Source organism: Sorghum bicolor, chromosome 2 (assembly GCF_000003195.3).
Source record: "Sorghum bicolor cultivar BTx623 chromosome 2, Sorghum_bicolor_NCBIv3, whole genome shotgun sequence".
In the NCBI taxonomy this organism is placed as follows: Eukaryota; Viridiplantae; Streptophyta; class Magnoliopsida; order Poales; family Poaceae; genus Sorghum; species Sorghum bicolor.
Window position 1 is genome coordinate 54,599,313 of NC_012871.2, and position 25,818 is coordinate 54,625,130.

At 43.8% G+C, this 25,818-nt stretch overlaps 1 protein-coding gene across 7 annotated transcripts; it reads left to right on the top strand.

Moving 5' to 3' along the window:
* Positions 3,354 to 25,591, top strand: LOC8055524 (putative disease resistance protein RGA1). Of its 7 annotated transcripts, XR_002449661.1 has the most exons (11): positions 3,354 to 3,718; positions 4,452 to 5,606; positions 6,221 to 8,479; positions 8,581 to 8,662; positions 11,737 to 11,987; positions 12,179 to 12,338; positions 12,421 to 12,510; positions 23,596 to 23,707; positions 24,252 to 24,360; positions 24,599 to 24,664; positions 24,755 to 25,589. XR_002449661.1 is itself a non-coding variant. In XM_002460017.2 (9 exons), exons 1-9 carry the CDS (start codon positions 3,431 to 3,433, stop codon positions 21,174 to 21,176), a joined length of 5,022 nt encoding a protein of 1,673 aa, XP_002460062.2. In that variant the 5' UTR covers positions 3,355 to 3,430; the 3' UTR covers positions 21,177 to 21,345. The 7 variants fall into 7 exon arrangements, 2 of the variants coding, with proteins under 2 accessions (XP_021307937.1, XP_002460062.2); XR_002449660.1 differs by having other exon boundaries at positions 24,252 to 24,664; positions 24,755 to 25,591; XR_002449659.1 differs by lacking the exon at positions 24,755 to 25,589 and having other exon boundaries at positions 24,599 to 24,732.

The following is a 25,818-nucleotide window of genomic DNA, read 5'->3' on the forward strand; positions in this document are numbered from 1 at the left end:
ACGATGACCCGCGTGGTCGCGTGGAGTGGAGGCACGCGCGTCCCACAAAGCACCGGACCGGCTGAGCAGTGAGGACGTCGGCGCTGGAGGCACACGACCGGTCTCATACGATCAGTCTCAAGTTAGTCAAGTTGAAGCAATAAAAAAAATATTCGTTCAAAACAAAAGTACTATTCTCTTTGCCTCTAAATAACTAAATTTATAGAAAAAACATGAATATTTATATCTTTAAATAAACTTATTATGAAGATAAATTTGATGATCCATCTGACGATATTAATTTTATATCATAAAATTAATGTCTTTTTATATATTTTTAGTTAAACTTGTTTCTTAAAAAGTGAAATGATAGTTATTTAAAGATAGAAAGAGTAGTTAAGAGCATGAATGGACAAAGCATTGGTTTCTTGACTTTGACTTCAAGAGTCTTTGTGGTCTACTTTTTATAATTGTTCGCTTGAGATTATTAACCGAATCTACCAGCCATTCAACAATATTTTTCTCTCACAACAAATCAGTCAACAATACTTTCTGCCAAAGAATATTATAACACTCTCTCTCTCTTTACAAAAACCTTAATATATATTTTATTCTATGCTTGAATACCAAGACATGTATAGTCTTTTGCTTATTTAATTTGTATTATGAAATATCGCATAACACTAGTACCGGTGAAGCGCCCCTGGTAAACCAGGAACTCAAATGTGATACAATACTAGTTTCAAGAGGCTAGTAACACATTTATTACATCAGATAAGTTTCAGCGCAGTAGTCTCGGTAAGCGTGGACAAGGAAGACACGCTATAATAATAAGACACCAAAATACAACATAGGTCCAAAGGACCCAGAAAAAAACGATATCACAATCGAACATCTGACGAGTCCCAATGCCACAGGCTTAGTTGGGTGCAGACACGACCTTACTCGAACGCCACTTCGGGATCGAAGTCCGGATCTTCCTCTGTTTAATAAAGCAAGGGTGAGTACAAAGTACTCAGCAAATCCAACCTTACCCTACGGAAGGGGATAACAATATATATGCATATAGATAAATCAAGGATGAGGCTTAGTTTTATTTGCATAAAGCTATCTTTTTACAATGCAAGGTTTCATTTCACAAGTACTGTTGTAAAAAAACTCTTTTTCCACATATGATAGTATTTTTGAAAATGGGGGTTTGATCACAATTTTAAGTGTTGTTGAACCCTTGTTCCCACAACACAATGGCAGTCAACCATTTATTTCCAAAATCACACTCACTCACATGTTTTCACTCATCCCAACCCATCTAGTTGTTGAAACCAAACCATAACCCGTCCGAGACCGCGGACACGGCTATCCAGATAGATTTACACACTGCAGAGGTTGTACACTTTTTCCACAAGTAGGATACCATAACTTACACCGTCGTGCAAGCACAGATCCATCAAAGTCGTTACCCTCCATAGCTAAGTAATGGCGCTCACCACGGGAACACTAAGGCCACATCTCATGATACCACAATAATTCACAAAGCTATTTTCATATATTTCCACAATTTCACATACATCACTTAGTGTCCCGTTGCACACCTGCCTCCAGGTGATTGCCATACTAACTAGAGGGATTTAGACTAAGCCTTTCCCATGCAAGGCGAGTGGTTGTACGATAAATGAGTTAGGCAAGATGAATCATCAACTCAGTCCTTGATCGAGACAAGGCGGATATCTTCACGCTTAACCCCGCAAGGTATAAGCCACAACACCAGGGCATCCCTAAAAGAGATCCCATCCGCCCTATCTCCATGGTAATCACATCTATAACTTGTTCATTAACCCTTTCACAATACCCATAATTTATTTTCACCACTCACACCTTTTACTTTTAAAATCATTATATTTGAGAAAATATAGCGATGAGTATCCAGGATGAGTAACAAGTCCTAAGCATACTAAATAATAATATTTCTGTCATAGCATATTATTTGTTCCTAGGTTCGAACAAGACAATTACCGGGTAATATCAATTCAAGGATGGCTATTCAACAGGTTTTAACTAAGCAGCAAAAATACTTCGTACATATATCGTACATGCAATATTTAAAACGGCTTCTACGGGTTGTGTTTAAAAATAGGATCAATATGCATCAAAGGGGATCGGTTGGACTTGCCTCTGTCGGCGTCCTCGGCAAACTCCTGCTGACAGTCCGGGTCCTCGGCGTCAAACTCGCGGTACTCGTTTCCAACGTTCTCGTTTTCCGGCTCGTTCACTCCGTCAGCTAAAATACGCGACGAACGATACAGACAACAGGCACAGATAAATAATCATATAAATTCAAATGAGCTCCAAAAATTATGAAATTAATATGGGAGGTAGATCATGATTTTAGATGAATTTAGGAAAAAGAATTATTGAAATCAGAGTTAGCATGTGGCATTTGTGAAATGGCCGGACTTTAATTATGCGAAAAAAGCTAACGATGATTAAGAAATACATGCTTCATGAGATGAATTTTGGCTGGTAGTGCATGTTGCATGCATGTACTATTTGGAGTTAATGCTTATGGCCCACACATGCATGGTTAGAGAGAAATTAGCAGAGGTCATTAGAGCTCGTCTGTATGTCATGGTTCTATTCGTGGAGTTCTTGGCAGTGAATCGGTACAGACAAATACAAGAAAAAATACAAAAAAATACTACATAAAGACAGAGAAGAGCAAGGAGATGTTCATGAGCTGCTCACCTCGTCTTGCGACGACAGTCGAGCTCGGCTTGTGCGTATGGCCGTATACGGTATACGCGAAGTGAGAGCGAGCGAGTGAGTGAGTGAACGTGTTTCTCGGGTGGTGAGAGTGAGCACCCGAGGCTGGCTTTTTATAGGCCAAAGCGCTCAGCTGCGTGCCATTAAAAATGCTACTGTAGCGCATGGTCGGTGCCTAATTTGCATGCACGATGCATGCAAATGGACGGTGCCTAATCACCGTGTCCTTGCATGCAGGTGTATGCAAATGGACGGTGGCATGTCCTACATGCATGAGATATCTATTCGTGTAGGTGCACTGCTATGTTTTCTTGCATGTAAACTTGCTGGTACTCGCTGTTATTTGTGCGCGAAAAAAAATTTGGATGGATTAGATGGAGATACTATAGAGCTCAAATTATTTTATAGTTTTTGAAATATATTTTGAAAATAATTTTTAATACGAGTGATTTTTGAATGTGAATTTTTGAGATGTTACAACCGGTGATATATTAGTAATTGCTAGTCCTATCACAAAGTACACCAAAGTAGAATTATGCCTACTAGAGATGAAAATAGAACACGGATATTATATTTGTTTAATTTCCATTGATTCAGATACGCATAGTATTACAGCGGAAAATATCGGCGCCGTTTACCGCTGGCCAGTCATTTCCACCTCTCGCCTCTGCGCCCCTCCACCGAAATCGCCATGCCGCATGCTCACGCCGCCGCCGTAGTGGACCGGCTGCTGCGCAGGCTCGGTTCCGCCGCTTGGCGGCTGGAGGTGCCCCGGAGTATAGACGGGGACCTAGCGCATGTGTGGAGAACTCTGGTGAGGTTGCAAGATGTGCTGGTTAGCCTGGAGATCCGTCCGGAGGTGCAAGAGTGGATGGGGGATATCAAGCAGGTCGCGTACGATGTTGAGAATCTGGTCGATGAATTGGAAGACCACAATAGCATGGAATCTCAGATGAGCGGCTGCGTTGCAGTTGGAGAGGTTTGGTTCGATAGATCCTTAAAATTATTGCCGATGCAAGTCGTTTTTCCATTATTTAGAAATGGATATTTATATAAGAAATTTTAGTGCGAATTACTTGGGCATGTTTGGTTGTTTGTTCATTGGTACACTGCTTTATCAAATACTGGCCTTTTCAGGTCATATGGCAAATATTGAACCTAGTTTTACGATTGAATATCCGTAAAGAAGCAGTGACTATTGCAAATGCGTGCAAAGTTGGTGTACATGTTTTACCATTTTCTTAAAATGTACTTACTGACACGAACTTGAGCCCCCCGAGATTCAATTTTGCATCGGTGGAGCTTGTTGGATCCGCCCCTGCTGACCCGAGAGGCCACCTTCTCTACCTCCACAAAAGATCAAAAGAACACTTAATTCGAAAAGTATGAGAAAGTTATCTTTTTTTTTTATCTATCTCTGTAGTTAACTACTAAACCTTGTTTAAACAAGGAGGATTAACTTTCAAGATATGATCTAAATTTAAACTAATTTAGGAGGTTGTGGACCTAATCCTCTCTGCCCATGCAAATCCTAAATGTGTAGTAAACATGTTAACTGCTAAATTTATGACATGGCCAGTATCATTCAAATTTAAATTTAGGCAGTAACTTTTTTCATACTTCATTTAGGAGTTCTTTGTGATGGATATGCTCATCATGACACATAACTAGAAGCTGATCGTCTTTGCGGTCATTTTAAATAAAATTTACAGGAAGCACCATCCTGCTGTTCATGTTCATTTCTCATGCATAGTACAAGAGCAGACAGAATGAAGTCAATCAAAAGAAGGTTGGACTGTTCAGTAAAAGATTCTGTCGTCTTCAGTTTGAGCCAGTACCCTTTTCCTGATGTTGAGAGATTTGATAATGAAGCATTTGATAGAGCTGCAGTCGTTGGAAGAGATAATGACAAAGCAAAGATAAAGGACATGCTCTTGCAAAGTAATGCAGAAAAGTTGTCAATCATTCCCATTGTTGGCCTTGTGGGGTTGGGGAAAACAACTCTAGCTAGATTAATTTTCCTTGATCAGGGAGAAGGTTGGAATTTTGATCTTCGTATCTGGATATGCTTAAATAGGAAACTAAACATAAAAATGATTGCTAGTGATATAATCTCGCAATGTAATCATACAGAAGAAAAGTTTTTAGATGTTCATACAGGCATGGAGATCCAGGAAAACTTGCAGTTGCTAAAGAATTGTTTGCAAGAGGCACTCCGTGAAAAACATTGTCTGATTGTATTGGACGACCTTTCTAGCACAGATAAAAACCAGTTGGATGAATTGAAGGAAATGCTGAAGGGTACAAATGAGTCTATCAAGGTTTTAGTGACCACGTCCAGCGAAATAACTGCAGAACTAGTGTACACCATTCCACCGTACAAGTTGTGTCCTTTATCTGAAGACGACAGTTGGAAAATATTTTCTCAAAAGGCTTTTGGGAATTGCAATTCTGATAATACTGACCTTAAGAGAATTGGAAAGGAAATAGTAAAAAGGTGTGAGGGAATACCATTATTAACTCATTCTCTTGGTTTAGTTGTACAAAATCAAGTCACAAATGTGTGGTTAGCTGCAAGGGATGAAGAAATATGGAAACTAGAAAGAAGAGTTGCCACTAAAATAGAATTTTTTTCACCATTATACCGAATATACAATGACTTCCCCCCAACTATTAAATTGTGCTTTCTATATTTATCCATATTTCCTAAAGGATCTGCAATAGATAAGGAAAAACTGATCCAACAGTGGATTGCACTCGAGATTATTGGTTCAAAACATGACTCCTTGCCTCCTTATGTGAATGGGGAGATGTGCATTCAGGACCTTTTGTCAACATATTTTCTCCAAGTTCGAGATATGCACTCAGTAAGTTACTACGTACTTGTTACCTTGGGAGTCTTCATTTTCATGTCTAGTATGCCTTTAAGCCTTAAACTATTTACAGTCATAACTTAAAGATTATTGTATACTTTATCATTTATTTAATGGTTAATTCCATGTCCTTGTATGCTTTTCACAAAATAGATATTTACTGAACAACAAATAGTGTAAAATGCAGTAATCTACTTTAATTTTGGAATGTGTGGCCTATGATATGTTGGGAGGAGGAAAGTTCTTTAATTTCTCATATGTTAATTTGTTATGAAACATGTCTACTTGTTGAGTTTAGGTAATAATATTTATTTAGATGTCAAATGTCTCTGTGATACTTTGCAGAAACCACCAAAAGCTACTTTTTGACTTTTCTAGATACATTACTTTTGCTATGTATCTAGAAAAGCCAACACGTCATGTAATTTGGAATGGAGTATGAAAAGTTTGGAAATGGAGTTATTTCTATTGATGCACAAAACAAACATCATGGAAAAGATGGAACTACAAAGAAGCCATATGATTTAGTTGCCAAGCAACTATAATAGACAAAATTGAATGACATCTAGCACTTTTATTACATTTATTTATGTGCTATTTATTTTCAGGTTTATGGAATGGATAACAGAATAGTTCCTACAGCGTTCTACATTCATAACTTTGTCCACGAATTTGCAAGACATGTTGCTTGCGATGATATTGTAATTTTGGATGGTACCGAAATGCTAAAGGGCTGCGCAAAATGGCAAACCTTCCAATATGCACTCATGACATGTTACCAGGGGCAGTCAACACTTTCCCACTCACAGCTTACAAGGACAAGGGCATTGCATCTCAGGAACTCTGAGGCGATAACACTTCATTGTGAAGCATTTGAATTACTGAAGCATTTGCGTGTTTTGAATCTTAGTGGATGTTGCATTGGAGAATTACCAGCCTCTATAGGCTGTCTAAAGCGTCTAAAATATCTTGATGTTTCTGGTGTGCAGATTCAAACCTTGTCATCCCCGGTGAGTAGGTTGACAAACCTTGAGGTATTGGATCTATCAGAAACATGTATGAAGGAATTACCATCTTTCATTGGTAATTTACAGAATCTAAAATATTTAAACATGCAAGGCTGTGATAAACTTCAAAACCTGCCTTTATCCCTTGGTCATCTGCAAAGACTTGAGCATCTTCGACTGTCATGCTGCAGAGGCATTGCTGTGCTACCAGACTCTTTGTGCAATCTTAACAATCTTCGAATTTTGGATTTATCAAGATGCACTATGCTGCGACACTTACCTGCTCTATTTGGTAACTTAGTGAACTTGGAGGATCTAAGCCTATCTAGTTGCTTCAACCTTAAGCAGTTACCAGAATCTTTTGGTAACCTTTATTTTCTTAGGTTCCTGAACCTATCTAGCTGCTATGAACTTCAGAAGTTTCCTGAATCTCTTACAAACCTCGAGAAATTGGAAGTTCTTATACTCCGGAGATGTTGCAGACTTCAAATTCTCCCTCCCTCCTTTGCAATGATTAAGTACCTTCGAATTCTTGATCTGGCTGGCTGTGAAGCACTTCATGTAAGTACTGAGATGCTAACAACCAATCTGGAATATCTGAACCTACAACGGTGCCTAAATCTTCAGACTCAGCCATACTACTTTGAAAACTTCAATAAGTTGAAGTTTTTGAATCTTTCCCAGTGCCTCCCTACCGTTGATTGCCTGAATTCTGTTAGTTACTTGTTCAACTTAGAATATCTAGACCTGTCAGAAACTTTCCTTGACATACCTGTGTCTTTTGCAAGGCTTCGGAAGTTGCACACACTTAACCTCACTGGTTGTGCTCCAATGCATCGATCCTCTAATGTACACCAAATATGGGCAGGTATATTAGCAAAAATTACAAGTCTCAAGTCTGTGCTGACGACGGACCCAGTATTAGCGGCCTCTCTTCCAGGACATGTCGAGTGCTCTGCTCACTACCACTCACTCACAACAACTGATGAACTTGTTATTAAAGAGATCACAGGCAGTTCCAGAGGCCTTCATATTGCCGAGCAGTTGAATCTGCAGAACCGACTGGAGCTTTGTTTCCTTAAGCTGGAGTGGGTCCCTAGGTCCCAATCAGCTCAAGATGAACTATTGGAATATACAGATGAGGAAGTGCTGGAGAAGTTCCAACCAAATGAGACCCTGGAACATTTTGTGCTAGTTAAATATACAGGCTATGTGTTTCCTACATGGATGATGAACAAACTGACTTCACTCCCATACCTTGTCAACCTTTGTTTGTTCCACCTGCATAACTGCAGTGCACTCCCTCCAATTGGCCATCTAAGAAATCTCCGCTACTTGCATATTAAAGATATGCCCAACCTCAGAGATCTAGAGATGGGTCTTTCTGGGGGGCCTGTGTCCTTGGGGAAATTGACTCACCTCAAACTGGAAGCACTGAATTTAGAAGAGCTGTCTATACTGTTGTCAGCCAACAATGAGAGTCCCTGTTTCATGTTTCCCAATCTTGAGGAGTTATCCGTTCTATCTTGTTCTAAGCTTGTCTTCAAACCATCTCTGCCAAAGTGTGCGAAATATGTAATAAAAGAGAGTAACATGGTTCTTTCATGTGGGCAACCTCTGGGGCCATTGTCATCTCCATCAATAGAAAAAGTTGAGATAAGTGGGTGTACGATACCTTCTGGTTGGTTGCAGTGGCTTAGATCCATGCAGACTCTTGAGGAAGTAGTGATAGATGGTGAAGCTCTTTCATCTTTTGAGCTCCTGAAGATACATGGAACTCAAGGATCATCTGGTAGTAAGATTTCAAGTGAAACTGCAAGTTCATCTAGGACAAATATGTCACGTGAGTTGACCACTGAGGTAGTCGACCACTTGTCTTCCTTTTTACTTTTACAACATATCTATGTTTTTCATAACATCACCGACGCTGTTGAAGAACATTTATCTCCTGTTAAATATAGGATGGTGCCCTTAAAGATATTGGTATCGACAGCTCAACAATCAAACCTTTTCCAAGGTTTAGCACCACTTCTGAACTCTCAGGTTAGCTCAACAATCTCCTACTTTCTGGAAATAAATAAAATATTTCAATCATGGTCTTTGAAACATTATTTTTCAATTCACTCCCAGCATAGGCGCGATGGTACTAGAAACATAAGTTTTAATTGAAGCTAGGTTCATATGCATTCAAATCAAGTTAAAAGTTTCTATTGATAAAAATGTTGATACATATGTATGCTCTCTCCTGCTCAAAATTTAGAGCTGCCATAAACATCCCCTTAAAAGGTTGTGTAATATAAATATCAAGTCTAATATAAAATGAAAGGTTCCATATGATCCTGATCTAATACTAGGTGTTCTATAGTATGGGAATGTTATGACTTTGGGAGTATTTTTATGACTACTCGGGTTGCACTCATTAACTATAAAAACAACAAAACCATGAAATGGGAAATAAATGATGTTCTTTTGTTGCTCTCAATATTTATCAACTTATGATACACAAATAGTTATTTTTACATTAAATTCATAAAGTACTCTTATGTAACATAGAATTAATGCCATTAGAGAATCTAATACTCTCTTGTCCTGAAATAAAGGGGTCTAGAGTTCAAAATTTGTAAAAAAAATTATAGGGGATTCTATGTGAACAAACACCCTAAAAGGTAATATTCACATGCATGCCTACCATTAATGTCTATCACCAACCTAAATATGGTAATCGGGGAGGGCTATATGCGTCATTTGTCTTACCACATAATATGTTCTAAAATTACTTGGATACCTTATATTTTAGGATAAAGGGAGTAGAACTTATATTAACCCTTTTGCCCTCAATCAAGAGTTCAAAATGCTAAATAAGTAAACTTTACCCTCTCTTTCTCCCTTTTGTGAATAATAATAATGTTAATATAGTTTTGTTACCCTGTAGCAACCACACGGGCCTATTTCCTACTATGTAACTTAAAATAAACTGACAAATTCATTGGTATGTGATTCATTAAGGGAACTATTTTCATGATTGGTAACTATAAAAATATATAACTATTGCTCATGCATGCATGTATACTTGGTATATATGGTCGCACACCACATGTAATAGTGGTAGAAGTGGGTATTTAGAAACATATGAACATATATTGGTCTGCTTTATGGTTCTTTCTTTCCATTATAGTTAATTATTGGGTCTGTGGCACACATCATATATATATATACGGTAGCGCTATTCTACACCTTAGGTGTAGAATATTATTCTACAACGGAAGTCAAAGCTTAGCAGAAAAAATACTGAGCAGTACTGAACACTATCATTCATGACTACACCTAGGACCCTGAAATACTGAAAAATACTGAAACACAAGTACTGAACAATACTGAATTTTGTTCAGTATAATAGTTTGGTGTAGAATACTATTCTACACCGAACTGTTATACTGAGCAAAATTCAGTATCGCTCAGTATTCGTGTTTTAGTATTGTTCAGTATTTCGTGGTCCTGAGTGTTGGATAAGTTGATACTGAACACTCTCTAGTACTACTCAGTATTTTTTCTACTCAGTTTTGACTTGCGGTGTAGAAATAGCGTTACCGTGTATATATATATATAGATGCATTTTTCATACTCCTAGGAGTAGTTACTCTCATCTTCAATAAACCACATTGCGTATGTGTTCATACTTATTTATCGATTTGAGTATGTTTATATACACATAATAGGATACTCTAGATCTTAACACATGAAAAATCCAAAGGTATGTATATTTTTTGATTTATTACTAAAATGCCACTACTGTAGTATGTAAGTATAACCACATACTCTATGTATGCATGCATACTTAATAAACATATCACCCTAGATGGTCTAGTATAATCATATACTTCGTCTACATATATTTCTTCTCGTCATATACACCTAAATCTAGAGATATAAACATGGGAGTAACTACTCCTAGGAGTAAAGTAATTTTCCTATATTATATATATATATATATATATATATATATATATATATATTATGGTTATTTTTTTAATAGTAGGTGTTGGTAATCTTAAAGTAAATTTAATGGGATATTTTAGTTAATTCTTTTGTAATGGCAAGTACAACAATTTTGATGCAAATTTAAGATGTTACTAGGTTATGTGTTACAATGGAATAAGTAGGCAGGGCTGTCCGTGGGCAGGTGTGAGGTGGGTGACCGAACAGGGGGCCCGAAAAGCATGGGCCCCACCTCGCATCCTCACAGCCCAGTAGCCCAGCGATTCAGAAATCAGTCAGAACGTAAAATCGCACAAAGATAGAACCTCAGCCCAGCGGCAGCATGCATCCTCTTGACTCCCGTCCTCTCGACTTCAACTCTTCGTCTCGCCTCTCGCGTCATTGCCATCAATGCAACTCAGCAATCAGTAGCACAGTTCATCAATCACCTCTCGCGTCGTTGCCATCATAAGTTTTGATATTTCGATGTTCTTGAAAAAAATGTGAATTTTATCCTAATGATATCATTGCATACAAAATTTTGTTCTTGAAAAAATTTAGGGCCCAAATTTGCATCTCGAACCTTAGCCCCAAATTCCTGGAGACGGCCCTGTAAGTAGATAATCTAGATACAAATGTGAGGGATATTTAGATTACCTATTATAGTGGCCTATGCGGATAATTTAGATTCATATTTAGGTGGTTACTTTGTGTTATTTCTTATACAATGTGATTATTCTTTTTAGAAAATAAAATAAGTCTAATGCTATTATTGTGATATTGTCAATGATGGTACAACCTACTGAATTGATGGCTGATGTTTTTTAGTTTTGTGAGAATTTAGGATTTGCCTTTTTCTCTATGGTTTCTCTTGTAAAGTAAGATGGGATTTTCCTGGTGGTATGTTTGGTTGAAGTATATAAAATGATCATCTCCTTCATTGTAAGCTTTATTATCAATTTGGTAATTTGTAAGTTGCAAAGTACCAGACTTCATAGGCTCCCAACCAATCTTTAATTGTACCCTCATTTTCTAGTCCAAGACGCAAGTGCCATTGCTATCTACAAACATCTAGAGGCAAATTTAGTGTCAAAACGAGGAACATGTTTGAACTATTCTGCCTTGTCATTTTTTTTTTCCAGTGGATCCTATTTTGTCCTCTAAAGTAAGCACACCATCCAAGGAGATCCCATCAACTTTACGCAGGCTGGACAAGTCAAAAATGCCTGCACTAATACCTGGAGATGGATCCTTAAACTTAAGCCTTAAGCAGGTTCGGAAGGTTACTCAGAATTTCTCACCTTTATTTAAGTTAGGTGAAGGGGGAATCTGGACAGTTTACAGGGCTGTATTATCAGATAACCAGTTTGCTATCATCCGGAGAGCTAAAAAGGTTGATCCAAATACTCTTATTTTCTCTCCCTGTGTCCTCTCTTACCAATTGGTTTTTCAATATCATTTAACATGGGGTTGTAATTGATCAACATAATTGAAATACTGCATAATATGAACTGGAATTGGCTAGGTAACTACCACCTTTTCTTCTTCACTAGCCAGTAGTTACAGACTGTACTCTATTGCCAGGGTCACGTTCAAGAGGCAAAACATCTCATGAAAGTGAAATTCCTTACAGAAATTAATCACTGGAGTTTGGTGAGGTTCTTAGGTTTTATTGATAAAAAAGATGAGTGTATTCGGATCACAGAGTATGTTCCAAATGGCACTCTTAGGGAACACCTACATGGTATGTTAAATTTGTTATTATCTTCTCCTTTTCATTGGATACTTTGAATTACTTCAATTCTTATTTCTTAACCTACATGCAGACCAACACAAGAGAATCCTGGATTTTAATCAACGTATAGTGATTGCCCTTGATGTTGCTATTGCATTGACTTACCTCCATTTGTGTTCTGGTAAGAAAGCAGTATCTCATTGCTTGAATTTTCTTTAGATGAAATCGTTGCTTGAATATTGGTTCAGTTTGCTTTCAATAACTTGAATAGTTGTCATAGTTTGCAAATAGTAGCATGAACCAAATAGAAGAGGTTGTTCCATAAGAACATTTGTTGCGATTTTTCTTCATTACTGTTAACAATCTCATATGGAAAATCTTTTTTGTTTGTTGGAATATTCCAGCATATCACCAAATATTGTGTCAATAAATTTGTTTACAAAAAGCCCCTTAGTGACAGTTGCACTGTTTTGGAAGGGCATAGTAGTTGCTATAGTTTTTTGAGGAATCTGGAGGGGCTGAAGCCCCTATAGTGGAAATATATTAACCGAAAAACAAAGGTTCTTACAGAGAACAAACAAAACAGAAGGAAGAGCTGACTAAGCTAGAGGAATTAAGAAACAAAAAAGGAGAGGAAAAAAAAATCTGTTCTAGGCAGCTAACAAAACCAGACTTTGTATCCATGAATTAAACTGTTGTTCTTGACCCTGCTTCAACCTATGTTGAAGTAAGTTTAACTCTTTGAAGAAAATTCTGCTGCAGTCAGCTCTGTTTCTTCCTTCACCTCTGAAAATAAGGTAATTTCTCGCTATCCAAATCGTCCAGCACATTAGGATTACTGTTTCCATGAAGAAAGAGGAGTTCAGCTGCACTCTCATCAGAGAAACCAATTCAGGGAAGGGAGTATTAGAGGAAGGCCATTAGGCTCTGGATTCCTTAATGAATAGATTACAGAGCGTTTACATATATATAGGGCCATCCTCTGAAAGGGCCTGTCCAGCCATTCTAACACACCCCCCCGCAGTCGGAACATCGGTGGAATGAGCAAAATTCCATGAGCACAGAAGAAGGAAGCCCCTTGGTGAAGACATCGGCGAACTGTGAGGTGGTAGGAACATGAAGAACACGTACAACACTAATAGCAACATGTTCACTGACGAAGTGAAGGTCGATTTCTACGTGCTTGGTGCGCTGGTGCTGAATGGGGTTAGAGGACAGGTAGACGGCGCTATTGTTGTCACAGTAGACGAGGGACGCATTCTGCAGAGGGTGGTCCAGCTCTTGTAGAAGTTGCTGCAGCCACGAAGCTTCGGCGACGCCGTTGGCAACAGCCCGTTACTCGGCCTCGGCCCTCAGTCGCTCGATCAAGAGACGGTGGGCTGCTTTTTGGATGCTAGGAGATGACGCTGCCACCGAGGAAAACAGCATAGGCAGAGGTGGAGCGTCGAGTGTCAGGGCAACCGGCCCAATCCGCATCAATATACACAACGAGCTGTGTTGGATCAGACCGGGCAATGATAAGACCGAAGCTGAGGGTGCCCTGAAGGTACCGAAGGATCCGCTTGGCTGCCACAAGGTGAACTTCCCGGGGATCATGCATGTGAAGGCAGATTTGTTGGACGGCGTATGTAATATCAAGCCGGGTGAATGTCAGTACTGAAGAGCACCTATAAGACTACGGTAGGCTGTGGGATCAGCAACAGGAGGACCGACATCTGCAAGAACTTTGGCACATGTGTCGACAGGAGTGGAACAAGGCTTGCAGTCGCTTATCCCATGGCGAGCAAGAATGTCCAGGATGTACGTTGTGACAGAGTGAGATGATCCCTATGGCGTTGAACAGCCACACCAAGAAAATGATGAAGAGGGCCAAGATCCTTCATGGCAAACTCTTTCTTGAGGGCTTCAATCACATGATGTAAGAGCTGCTCGGAGGAGGCAGTGAGAACAATGTCGTCGACATAGAGGAGCAAGTAGACAATCTCAGTGCCACAGCGGTGTATAAAGAGAGATGTGTCTGACTTTGCTTCACTGAAACCCAGAGAGTGCAGGAAGGAGGCAAACCGGATGTACCATGCTCGTGGAGCCTGTTTTAGGACGTAGAGGGATCTGTTGAGCTTGCATACATGTCCAGGAAGTGCAGGGTCGGCAAATCTAGTGGGTTGAGAGCAGTACACTGTTTCTGACAAGGTCCCGTGGAGGAATGTGTTTTTCACATCAAGTTGATGGATTGGCCAGTCCTGGGAATGAGCCAAGGTGAGAACAGTTCGGACGGTGGTAGGCTTGACGACAAGGCTGAACGTCTCGTCATAATCAACGTCGGAGTTGAGGGAGATGATCGGCATGGTGGAGGTCAAGTAAGGACACCAGGATTAGGGGTAGATTGTAAGATATAATCTGCTGTCCCCATACTCTTCTCTTCCTAATCAGGTCAAAGACAGGTAGATAATTCAGCTCATGGCTGTCCAAGTCTTTGTTCCTGTAGCTTGGTTGGCAATAGGCCATACCTATGTACCTGTAGAAGTACACCAGCTGTATGGCTGGTACTAGAGTAGATGATGGCTGATTTCAGCCTTGTACCCTAGGAGTATGTAGTAGGTAGAATTGTACCTTAGAAGGTACATGTTTTGGTGTATATAAACTAGCTCAATGCAATGGAAGAGGCAGCTAGTTTGCCACATATTCAGGGTTTCAGTTTCAGCTCAAGTCTGAAACTGTGTGTATGTGTGCCGAAGGAGCTCAAGGCTCTTCTTCTACCTTGGAACAGGGAAGAGGGAGAGGGGAGGAGAGTAGGTGCTGCTCACTTGTGTGTAGAGTTTTTGTGCCAACAAGTGGTATCAGAGCCGTACAAGCTGTAGCTAGGTCCACCGACCAGCAATGGCAGAGAATGCGGCCCTGAACGGTGGTCAGGAGGGCGGTGAACACCAGCTCCAGCCGATACCGCCGCAGGTCGAGGTGCGCGTGGTCAAGGAGTATGGCAGAAGCAGCTCCTGGCCCATGCTCACCTGCACCAACTACGGTGAGTGGGCGATGCAGATGAAGTGGAAGCTACGGGCGCGGAAGTGGTGGCGGGCGGTGGAGGAAGATGACCAGGTGGGGATCTTGGAAGCGCTCATGGCCTCGACGCCGGCGGAGTACCACGAGGCGCTGGGCGCCAAGGAGATCGCGAAGCAAGCCTGAGAGATGTTGGAGTCCCTGCGCGTCGGCTCGGACCGAGCCAAGCGGGCAAGGATTCAGCAGCTGCGCCAGGAGCTCAACGATATCCGGTTCAAGTCCGGAGAGTCGGTGGAGGACTTCACCCTTCGTCTCCAGTCTCTGGCCACTCAGTTGGCCACCTACGTCAAGAAGGTGGAGGACGAGGACCTCGTCACCAAGCTGCTGTGTGTCGTGCCGGCGAAGTACTCGCAGCTTGCCATGTCCATCGAGACGATGCTGGACATCTCCACATTGTCTCTGGAGGACGTAGCCGGGCGGCTGCAGGTTGCAGAGAGCCGCAGCGCGTCGGCGCCGGAGAAGGAGAAGCCCAAGCTTCTGCTGACCGAGGAGGAATGGACAGCGCGCATGAAGGAGAAGCGGCGGTCCCGGGAAGGCTCCAGCCGCGGTGGCTGCGACTGCAGCAGCAGCAAGCTGCACGGCAAGGGGCCAGCGGACAAAAAGAAGGGAAAGAAGAAGTTCTCCGACCCAAACGCCTGCGGCAAGGTCGGGCATTGGGCGCGGGAGTGCCCGAAGCGCAAGGAGGAGAAGGACGAGGCGCAGTTGGCTCAGGACGACAGCAACGGCGAGCACGCACTTCTGATGGGTGTGTACTGCGCAGGGCCATGCGGCGAAGCAGAGCAGGAGGAGGTGGAGCAGAGGAATGCCCCGCTGGTCATCCACTAGCTCGAGGAGCCGCGCGTGCAGGGGCAGGCCCATCTGGGCGTTGTCGGAGGAGAGTCTGAGCAAAGGTGGTCCTTGGACTCGGGCGCAAGCAACCACATGACTGGGCGCCGCTTTCTTCGAGCTGGACGGAGAGGCACGCCGGGAGCGTCAGGTTCGGCGATGGTTCCTGGGTGCAGATCCACGGGCGCGACACGGTGCTGTTCCGGTGTAAGGACGGCGAGCACCGCGCGCTCACGGATGTGTACTTCATCCCGGAGCTCCGCTCAAGCATCGTCAGCCTCGGACAGTTGGATGAGCACGGAGCAGAGGTCCTCATCCGTGACGGCGTGCTCAGGATCAAGGACCAGGATGGCCGACTCTTGGCGAAGGTACAACGCTCACGTAATCGGCTCTACCTCCTTGATTTGAAGGTCGAACAGCCGGTGTGTCTGGTGGTGGCGTGCGCGGAGGAGCCATGGTTGTGGCACGGCCGGCTCGGCCACCTCAACTTCGACGCCCTGGTCGGCTCGGGAAGATGGTGACTGGCATGCCAAGCATCAAACACGCCGGGGAGCTGTGTGACAGCTGCCTCGCCGGAAAGCAGAGGAGGCTGCCTTTTCCCAAGGCGGCCAAGTACCGCGTGGCGGAGCGGCTCGAGCTGGTCCACGGGGACCTTTGCGGGCCCATCACACTGGCGACGCACGGAGGGCGGCGCTACTTCTTGCTGCTCGTGGACGACAGCAACCGGTACATGTGGCTGCGGCTGCTAACAAGCAAGGACGAGGCGGCGGACGCCATCAAGGTCGTCAAGGAGAGCGCAGAGGCAGAGTCCGGGAGGCGGCTCCAGGTGCTGCGCACCGATCGCGACGGAGAGTTCACGGCGGTGCAGTTCGCCGAGTACTACGCCGGCGAGGGAGTAAGGTGCCACCTCACCGCGCCATATTCACCACAGCAGAACGGGGTGGTGGAGCGACGAAATCAGACGATCGTGGGCATGGCCAGCTCAATGATGAAAGCCAAGGGTTTGCCGCCGGAGTTCTGGGGGGAGGTGGTGACGACGGCCATGTTCATACTGAACCTGTCGCCGATGAAGGCGCTGAAGGGAGTGACGCCGTACGAGGCATGGCATGGGCGCAAGCCTAATGTCTCGTACTTGAAGACGTTCGGCTGCGTCGGGCACGTCAAGAAGATGAAGCCGGGACAGGCCAAGCTGGATGACCGGAGCATCAAGGCAGTGTTCCTCGGCTACGAATCGGGGACGAAGGCTTACCGGCTCTACGACCCGGTGCGGGGCAAAGTGCTAGTGTCCAGGGACGTCATCTTCGACGAAGCTGCAGCATGGAGATGGGAGGAGGCCGAGGCCAGGGAAGGCCGAGGCGACGGAGGAATCCGGGACTCCTTCATCGTGGAACACTTGGTGATTCACGACCATGGCGAGGCGACGGAGCAGCCGGTGGCCGGGGAAGCACAGACGCAGGAGCCTGTGGCAAGGGACGACATCGACCCCCTAGCCACAGTCGAGGTGGAAGAGCCACCTAGCCCAGGTGGACTGGGCACATAGGCACATCAGCATCAGATGAGGCTGGATCCCCTGCTTCGCCTGAGCAGAGGACGCCGACGGCGGCCACGATCGAGTACGCCTCACCACCGTCCGATGTCTCTGAGTTCGTGGACGCTTTCCATGAAGGGGAGGAAGTCTGTTTCCGGCGCGTGGACAACGTAATCGGGGAAGCAGAGGTGCCGGGCCTGGTGGCGCGAAGGCTCGACGGTGAGACTCTGCTTCTTATGAGCGCAGAGGAGCCAACCACGTTCGTCGTTGCGGAGCGCGACGCAGCGTGGCGAAAGGCGATGCTGGAGGAGATGGAGGCCATCGAGCAAAATGGGACCTGGGACATGGTCGATCCGCCGACCGGTTGCCGGCCGATCGGGCTCAAGTGGGTCTTCAAGGTGAAGCGGGACGAGCGCGGCGTGGTGGTGAAGCACAAAGCGTGGCTCGTGGCCCGCGGATTCGTGCAACGCAAGGACATTGACTTCGAGGAAGTGTTCGCCCCCGTCGCGCGCATGGAGTCCGTGCGGCTGTTGCTCGCGCTCGTCGGAGCCAAGGACTGGCAAGTCCACCATCTGGACGTGAAGTCGGCGTTCCTCAACGGGGACCTGGCTGAGACCGTCTACGTCAAGCAAGCGCTGGGGTTCGTCGTCAAGGGAGCAGAGAAGAAGGTCCTACGGCTGCGCAAGGCCCTCCGAGGGCTGCGTCAGGCGCCACGGGCCTGGAACGCCAAGCTCGACGCCACTATGGCGGAGCTCGGGTTTCAGCGGTGCGCCATGGAGCACGCCCTGTACACCCGCCGACGGGGGAAGGAGCACCTCATCATCGGGGTGTACGTGGACGACCTCAGCGTCACCGGAGCGCGCGCGGCGGACATCGCCAAGTTCAAGGAGCAGATGGTGGCGCGTTTTCGGATGAGTGACCTGGGTCCCCTGTCCTACTACCTCGGCATCGAGGTGAAGCAAGGAGAGGATGCCATCAAGCTTGGGCAGCGTGCTTATGCACTGAAGCTGATCGAGCGGGCGGGGATGGCAGGCTGCAAGGCGGTGGCCACACCCATGGAAAAGCGCATCAAACTCTCGAAGCAGAGCATCGCGGCGAAGGTGGATGCCACGATCTACTGGAGTATCGTCGGCGGACTGCGCTGGCTGACTCACACACGGCCGGACATCGCTTTTGCGGTGGGCTACGTGAGCTGTTTCATGGAAGATCCGCGGGAGGACCACTGGGCGGCGGTCAAGCGACTGCTGTGCTATGTTCAGGGCATGGCGGTGTGGGGACTTGTCTTCCCCAAGCACGGCGGGTTTCAGTTGAGGGTGTTCAGTGAAGCGCCGCCCGAGACCAAGGAAGGTGCGCCGGGACTCACGGCCTTCAGCGATGCGGATATGGCAGGAGATGTTGACGGGCGGCGGAGCACTTCCGGCGTGCTTGTCTTTCTCGGCGGTGCGCCAATCACCTGGCTATTGTTGAAGCAGAAAATGGTGGCCTTGTCCACCTGTGAGGCGGAGTACGTGGCGGCAGCCACAGCGGCGTGCCAGGTGGTTTGGATGCGCCGGCTGCTGACAGAGCTCACCGGAGTTCAAGCGCAGCCACCGGCACTCAAGGTGGACAACCAGCCAGCCATTGCGCTGGCCAAGAACCCAGTCCTCCATGACAGAAGCAAGCACATCGATGTGAAATTTCACTTTCTTCGTGACTGCGTCGATGGAGGATAGATCGTCATCGAGTTCGTCGACTCAAATCGACAGCTTGCTGACATCCTCACCAAGTCGCTGGGTCGCCTTCGCTTTCAAGAGTTGAGGGAGATGATCGACATGGTGGAGGTCAAGTAAGGACAGCAGGATTAGGGGTAGATTGTAAGATATAATCTGCTGTCTCCATACTCTTCTCTTCCTAATCAGGTCAAAGACAGGTAGATAATTCAGCTCATGGCTGTCCAAGTCTTTATTCCTGTAGCTTGGTTGGCAATAGGCCATACCTATGTACCTGTAGAAGTACACCAGCTGTATGGCTGGTACTAGAGTAGATGATGGCTGATTTCAGCCTTGTACCCTAGGAGTACGTAGTAGGTAGAATTGTACCTTAGAAGGTACATGTTTTGGTGTATATAAACTAGCTCAATGCAATGGAAGAGGCAGCCAGTTTGCCACATATTCAGGGTTTCAGTTTCAGTTCAAGTCTGAAACTGTGTGTGCTGTGTGTGTGTGCCTCTTCCATGTGCTGTGTGTCTGAAACAAGTTCATAGATTTAACCATAGAAAAGAAAAAGGAAAAACCGCTCAAAGTGGCTCAAAACCGCCCTGTCCTCTCTCCGGGTGCTAAAAGTGACCGGTTTTGATAGTTGAGGGTGAAAAACAGACGGTTTTGTAGTTGAGGGCTAAAATTAAACTCGGCCAATAGTTGAGGGGCTAAAAGTGGACTTAATCCCCTTAGAAAATTCATAGAAAATTTGTTTTGCCTCAGAAAATTCATGCTCGATCTTATGGTATCTAGCTTTTGCTTTATTGTTTGGTAGTTCAATTTTGTATGTGCTTATCAACAGGGGAAGCTTTAATCTGTTACAATTTGAGGACGTCAAACATCCTACTGACAGAGAACTACCGAGCCAAAGTATGCTGTTCTGAACTGTCAGAAAGTGGTAATGTCGTGCTATCGACGGGAACAGGGGGCTACATTGATCCAGAGTACTTCGAGACATCTGAGCTCACTGCCAAATCTGATGTCTACTCTTTTGGAATAATACTCTTAGAAATCATATCTTCTCATGGGCCACAAGACTGGGATGTATTGATGAACCACCGGCAGAGCAGCGTTGTACAATGGGTAAGTTGGAAACATATCCAGTTGTCTTTATCACGACCAAACTGATGTTAATTAAGTATTGGTTGTTAAGAACAATTTTAGTGTAGTTTCCCATGAGGCCATGAAGATATAGAATGCTGCTCCAGCCGACAGAGTATGTTCTTAATTCTGTATGCATGCATGCAGGCTCTTGAGAAATTCTATGACGACCTCATGAATGAGATATTGGATTACCGTATGGAGGATCGCGTGGATGGAGATGTGCTCAGGGACTGGCTCAGCTTAGCATTGAGTTGTGTGGTTTCGCATGGCATTGATCGCCCAAGCATAGAAGTTGTTGGTGAGCGACTGTGGAAAATATGGAAAGATCATCGAAGAAACATAGGGGAACAGCACGAGTACGAAGGAAGCTGGGCAGCCTTTGCCGTTCAAGAGGGAATTCTGAGGCATCAAAAGTCTGTGCTCAAGAGAAATTGGGGCCCTTCAGCTACGGAGGAGGATTGGTCTGGGTATCTTAGGCAGATTGAATTGATTCAAGAAGGTCACTCTGTTACAGAGGAAGAGCACTCTGTTACAGAGGGACAGCACATTTCTCGTTCGCGGTCTTTTTCATTGGACGATATCACAGTATCTCCTCGGTAGAAAGCTTCAATTCGATTATATTCCTCGTTCTATTTTCTCCATGGTATTACATGTGTAGATTGGAAGACAATAACCTATTTGTTCTATTTCTGTTTGTGTGCATGCAACATACATAAATACCTTACATAGAACACACATCACTCTATACACAAATACCTTATTACAAGCTACAAATATCACTGCCGGAAGTATGCCTAACATAAGGGATAAGGGAGCACATACGCTTGATGAGGACGAGGCAGCAGCGACGCTAGTGGGGCGTCGATCATGATCACCTGTAGGTTGTAGCAGTCACGCACGTCGTCAGTCGGGGAAGTAATAGTTAACGCACCGGTTGATCAGGCGTGTTTGTTAAAAACCTGATTTATCTCCATCACTCTCCTGCTGACCGTATGTAGATGGAATGGTTACTATTGCTATTTTAAATTATAAGATGTTTTGTTTTTTAGATATATAATTTTTGCTATGTATTTAGATATACACTTTGTTACATACATAGTCAAAATAATGTATTAAAAACTAAAGTTTTATAATTTAGAACAAGAGTACTAAGGATGTCACGTGATTGTGCACGGAGAGAGGGTATGGTGAAGATCATTGGCTAGGTGCTAGTGTTGAATCCAATGTTGCTTTGGAAGGAAAGGAATGCAAGGACCTTTAATAGAGTTGCAACCTCTGCGGCAGAGCTAGGCATCCAGATCATGGAGGAAGCTGATGGTTGGTGCCTTGCCGGTTTTAGGCAGCTAACCCCTTTGCTGGCACTCTTGTAGCCTTGTGTGTGTCTAGTCGCTTTCCATTGTTTTATCGTAATTATGACTGTGTGCGAGTTCTTGTGTTGCTTCGGTAACCTTGGATTACCGCCACTGTGTTTTACCTGTACCGGACTCTTTTCTGCTTAATGAAAACGTACTTAGGCACGATTGAAAAAAAAATCATAATATCGCGAGTTCTCCGGCCACAGGGAGCATGTAAATTAAAGATGGGATTACAGCTCGAATTTCTTGTGGACCATCTAGTGGAAAAAAGATATATAAAATTACATGATACTGAGAGCAAAGAAACAAGGAATTCCTCTATTACTAGAACTACACTCATAAACCGCTTTAACACTAATGATGCCTTCGTAGTTCCTGCGCACGTCCTGTCTGGAGGCCTTTGGTTACTATGGAACCATATATAGATCTCACTATAGTAGACTCTTACCAAAACTTCATCCTAGCCATGTGCATAAATAAGCAAGGGATCTTAACAATACATGAGTGTGAATGAAAAACTAGGGTCAAGGCATGCTGATGTTAGACGTACTTCTGAATTCTGTTGTCTTGTTAAGCAATGTGGTCTCGTTGGGAATGAGATCGTCTAACTTCACAGGACTGCACCTACAGTCAGCACAAGCTGTGCCGTCGGCTAAGATCGGACAGCTCCACGCATTTGCCAATATTTTATACGTTCACGACCTGCTGGGAATGAGGTTAGTGGTGTATGGCATTCCCTTTGACTATGATCTACCACCTGTTGATGATGAAAAGTGACCACGCTCCTATCCTTGCACTTCTCAATTCAAAAAGTGTTCGGACTAACAAATCTTTCCGTTTTGAAAATTGGTGGATTCTTGAACAGGATGTTTAGAAGGTGACGCAAAAAAGCCGACATTGTTCCACTTCCAGACCTTTGACCCAAAAAACCAAGTACCTAGCCTCAGATCTGCACAAATGGAGAAAACCAAAACCTAGGCTTACTGATCAACTTTCTGCTATAGAAGATCTGCTTTCTACAGCAACAATCAAAGCCTCCCAACCAACAAAACTTCCACCTTCAAAAAATCCTAAACCATCAACACCATGAGATTCTAGCAAAGGATGAAGAGTACCATAGGCAACGAGCAAAAAAATTGGGCCAGCAAAGGTGACCGGAACACTGCCTTCTTCCACCACATCCATTGTCAAGAGAAAAAGAAAGAATAGAATCACCAACCTCAAAAACCCAGACGGCACGGACTCAGTACTTCAAAAGCATGTTTGCCACTGATTCAGGTTCTGTTTAAATCCAAGGCGTAAAAGTTTTAGCATATCATATCAGGTGTCACATCAAGTGTTTCGACAGTAATAAAAAAAAATTACATAAGTTCTCTACTCTGCAAGACAAATTTATTAAATCTAATTAATATATCATTAGCACATGTTTACGGTATATTTACTACATATTGTCAAATCATAGACTAATTAGATTTAAAAGATTCGTCCCGTAAAATAGTTGCAATCTGTGCAATTAATTATTTTTTTAATCTATATTTAATACTTCATGCATCTATCCAAACATCGGGTAGGATATGGAGTAAACTTTAGGGGTCAGCCATTCCACGGCTACTCCAGATGTATAGGCAGCATCAACAATTGATCATACACTAACTCTGTTCCAGATGTGCAGGAAAGCACCCGGACCAGATGGACTTAATGCTAAATTCTACAAAACGGCATGGCCATGGATATCTCAGGATGTTACAACACTGGTGCAAGACTTCTACCAAACAGGTCAGTTCCCTGAGGATCTCAATCAAACTTTGATTATCCTTTTCCATAAAAACCAACAGCGTATCATACCACAAGGTTTCAAACTCATAAGCCTCTGCGACGTTATTTACAAAATCATAGCTAAATCTCTAGCTGATAGACTCAAATCTCATCTTCCTCAATGTATCCACTTAGCCCAAGTGGCCTTTCATTCAGAACAAACACACATCTCTTCCAACATCATCACCACCTAGGAAATTTTGTGCATTCCTTCAACTTAAACACCTGGATCAACAAGCTTTCCTCCTAAAATTAGATCTAGACAAAGCTTTTGATCGTCTCGAATGGAATTTCATTGCTGAGGCTCTTAGTCGTGAAGGGTATTCTGGTAATTTCATCAGACTCATCAAGGCCTATATATCCACGCCTTTCTCTATCCTTGTCAATGGGGACCCAACAGAATTTCGATCTTGTCGAGGTATCCTCGCCAGGGCTGCCCCCTGTTGCCTTATCTTTTTGTCATAGCCCAAGCCAACAAAATCTTACAAAGAATATGGAAACACAGGTACTCCGTATCTTTCACCGTGCATAAAGACCTTTGCCTGGAGATTGATAAGAAGGGCTCTAGCCACAGGCGAAAGAGCAGGAAGATGCTCAACAGTCAACACACATCGGTAAGCAATGCTCTACCTCTGGTCAATGACGAAACTAATGCTCATCTTTTCTTTCATTGTAATTTTGCTAGAGCAGTTTGGTTCTCTTCAAATCCTCCTCTAAGAACTGATACTCTACCAAATGAATTAGATGGAGTACAAGAAATTCTTGCCTTTATAATGCCTCCATCAATCTCTGATGGCATCTTCCAAACTATTCTAACAAATTCTTGGTATAAAAATTGGACTACTTGCGAAGTCCACCATGCTGCGGCAAATCCTGTCTTAATTGCAGATGGCGAACAGATAGCAAGAACACAGGACGGTACGACTTCAACACAAAACCATGAGCCGGACTCGATCACTATGCATTTCCAGCACACATCGACCGCGCTAACACCCCGCTCTCGGTCAGGTTTAAGCTATACAGTTGCAGGTGCTACAAGACAAAGGCAATGCAAATGCGACTTCAACAGCAAATGCAACAAAGATGCTGGGATACAGAGCCGAAGTCAGAGCTACATGAACAGCTGCATAACACACAAAGCATAGGTATGGGATTTCTTAATGCAGCAAATGGTGCACCTTCTGCCCAACAACAGCAACTCAGGTCAACTAGCCTGCCAAGGCCACCCCTCTACACCATTGCCCTTCCAGCGCTCTTGCCAGTGCCTAAATGCTATGTGGATTCTGCTACAACACCGGACAATAGCCAAACAGATACACAGAGACCTGCTGGGCTTGGAATCCTCTCATGATCAACAATCAAATACACCCAGCCCAAAACGTATACATTCAAGGGGCAATACATAATTCCACCTTGCGCTAGCATTTCTGATGGCTTCTCGCCTCGACTTGCAAAGTCCAACCTACCTGTCAGACAACCAGGCTCTGGTGACTTTATTGAATGGATCAGATTTCTCATCACCACCAGACTGGAGAGTCAAGACCTTCACCAGCAATTTCATCACAGCGAATGAAGGTCGTCATCACAGCACATTCCAGATTGGAAGAAAACTGAGGAGGCGTTTGGTTCGGCCGTTTCAGCCTGGAATCCATTTACAGTGCCAACGGGTCACGTTGTCTGCTGTTTGGTTGGTCCGGCCTGCAATCCATCATAGCGGCATCGCATTCGGGGCTATACAATTCCATTATTATATAACCCCCTCAACTATCCAGACTATAAAATCAGATATTCTACCCTTTAAACTTTTCAAAACTGGTCAAATAACCCTCTCGAGTAGTTTTGGAGGGTGGTTTTATCTTTATCTTTTTCTTATTTATTTTCGCCGAATTTTGAAAAATCATAACAAATCAAAGAAAAATCATAAAATGGAAAATTAAATTTTGTTGGACTTCAGATGAATAGATCTACACAATAAATATATAATATAGTATACTTTAATACAAAGTTTTTGCTATAAATTTAAATATATCTTTTTCTTTAATTAATTAGAATAATTCATATATGCGGTTTCT

What these genes read in the sequence shown, in the direction of transcription:
- LOC8055524 (XM_002460017.2), top strand. Translation starts at nt 3,431, where the DNA reads ATGCCGCATGCTCACGCCGCCGCCGTAGTGGACCGGCTGCTGCGCAGG. An exon ending in AAGTTCGAGATATGCACTCA is followed by an intron (nt 5,607 to 6,220) that starts GTAAGTTACTAC and finishes ATTTATTTTCAG; the next exon opens with GTTTATGGAATGGATAACAG. An exon ending in AGAGCAGCGTTGTACAATGG is followed by an intron (nt 20,556 to 20,720) that starts GTAAGTTGGAAA and finishes GCATGCATGCAG; the next exon opens with GCTCTTGAGAAATTCTATGA.